This window comes from Procambarus clarkii, chromosome 43 (genome assembly GCF_040958095.1).
Source record: "Procambarus clarkii isolate CNS0578487 chromosome 43, FALCON_Pclarkii_2.0, whole genome shotgun sequence".
NCBI classification, from domain to species: Eukaryota; Metazoa; Arthropoda; class Malacostraca; order Decapoda; family Cambaridae; genus Procambarus; species Procambarus clarkii.
The window spans coordinates 20,937,344-20,938,754 of NC_091192.1; the positions used below are offsets into that span (position 1 = coordinate 20,937,344).

The following is a 1,411-nucleotide window of genomic DNA, read 5'->3' on the forward strand; positions in this document are numbered from 1 at the left end:
ACCACTTGTGGACGGTCGGGGATTGAGCGCCGACCTGCATGTAGCGAGGCCGTCGCTCTACCGTCCAGCCCAACTGGTTGGGCTCAATAAACTGCTCTCTGTGGGGGGGGGGAGGGGGGTTAAGACCAGCTTCACACTTAGTCTTGAAGACAAATGCTTGAAGCTGTTGGTATGCGGTCATGTTGTAGTGATGTTCCATACGTGAATATTATTTCCAAGAGGGAATCTTGCTCTTTCCTGACTTTGTGGCTTGCCTGCCTACTACAGCTTTACCACCTCCTCCTTCCTCTCTCTCTCTCTCTCTCTCTCTCTCTCTCTCTCTCTCTCTCTCTCTCTCTCTCTCTCTCTCTCTCTCTCTCTCTCTCTCTCTCTCTCCCTCCCTGACCCCCCCCCCCCCACCACCTACTCTTTTCCATCCTTCTGCTCTTCAGTCTCTAGAGGTCTCTTCATTATAATAAATTTATGCTCGGCTGGAATTCTTTTGCATGGAGGAGAAAGCAAGTGGTGGTGGCGGAGATATTTATAGAAAATCTTTAGTTCCAGGTGATAATTTCCTTTTTTAGGGTTTGCTGCGTTCCTGATGGCCCTGACGGCGGGTCCAGGGCCCTGACGGCGGGGGTCCAGGGCCCTGACGGCGGGGGTCCAGGGCCCTGACGGCGGGGGTCCAGGGCCCTGACGGCGGGGGTCCAGGGCCCTGACGACGGGTCCAGGGCCCTGACGGCGGGTCCAGGGCCCTGACGGCGGGGGTCCAGGGCCCTGACGGCGGGTCCAGGGCCCTGACGGCGGGTCCAGGGCCCTGACGGCGGGGGTCCAGGGCCCTGACGGCGGGTCCAGGGCCCTGACGGCGGGGGTTTAGGGCCCTGACGGCGGGGGTCCAGACCCCTAACGGCGGGGGTCCAGGGCCCTGACGGCGGGGGTCCAGGGCCCTGACGGCGGGGGTCCAGGCCCCTGACGGCGGGGGTCCAGGACCCCTGACGGCGGGGGTCCAGGACCCCTGACGGCGGGGGTCCAGGACCCCTGACGGCGGGGGTCCAGGACCCCTGACGGCGGGGGTCCAGGACCCCTGACGGCGGGGGTCCAGGGCGTGTAATCACACACACCGACTACCGTGGAAGGCACCGTATACGTGAGGCTGTGCTCATTCGGGAGTTGACACCAGTAATCAACATTCAGATGAGTTCGACTTCGAGCATACAGGTGTTCGATGATCCTCCATTGACCCAGAGGGAAGATGTAAGACCTGGCGGACAGCTAGAAGCCGGTGTCAGGCAACAATCACCTCACCCTATCCTTCGACGCTCCCTAAGATTAAGGGGGCTGGGTGAACCGTAGAGGGAGACGTACACCCACATAAAAATGTCTAGATCTCACCTTGTAAGTCAACACTGAAGGTGACATTCACCACAGTCAT

At 60.4% G+C, this 1,411-nt stretch overlaps 1 protein-coding gene across 1 annotated transcript; it reads right to left on the minus strand.

Moving 5' to 3' along the window:
- Positions 1 to 533: 533 nt before the first annotated feature.
- Positions 534 to 1,411, minus strand: LOC123750107 (proline-rich protein HaeIII subfamily 1-like). Its single transcript, XM_045732230.2, has 2 exons — positions 1,372 to 1,411; positions 534 to 1,063 (listed from the first exon to the last, which is right to left on the minus strand). The coding sequence occupies exons 1-2, from the start codon at positions 1,409 to 1,411 to the stop codon at positions 534 to 536; spliced, it is 570 nt and encodes a 189-aa protein (XP_045588186.2).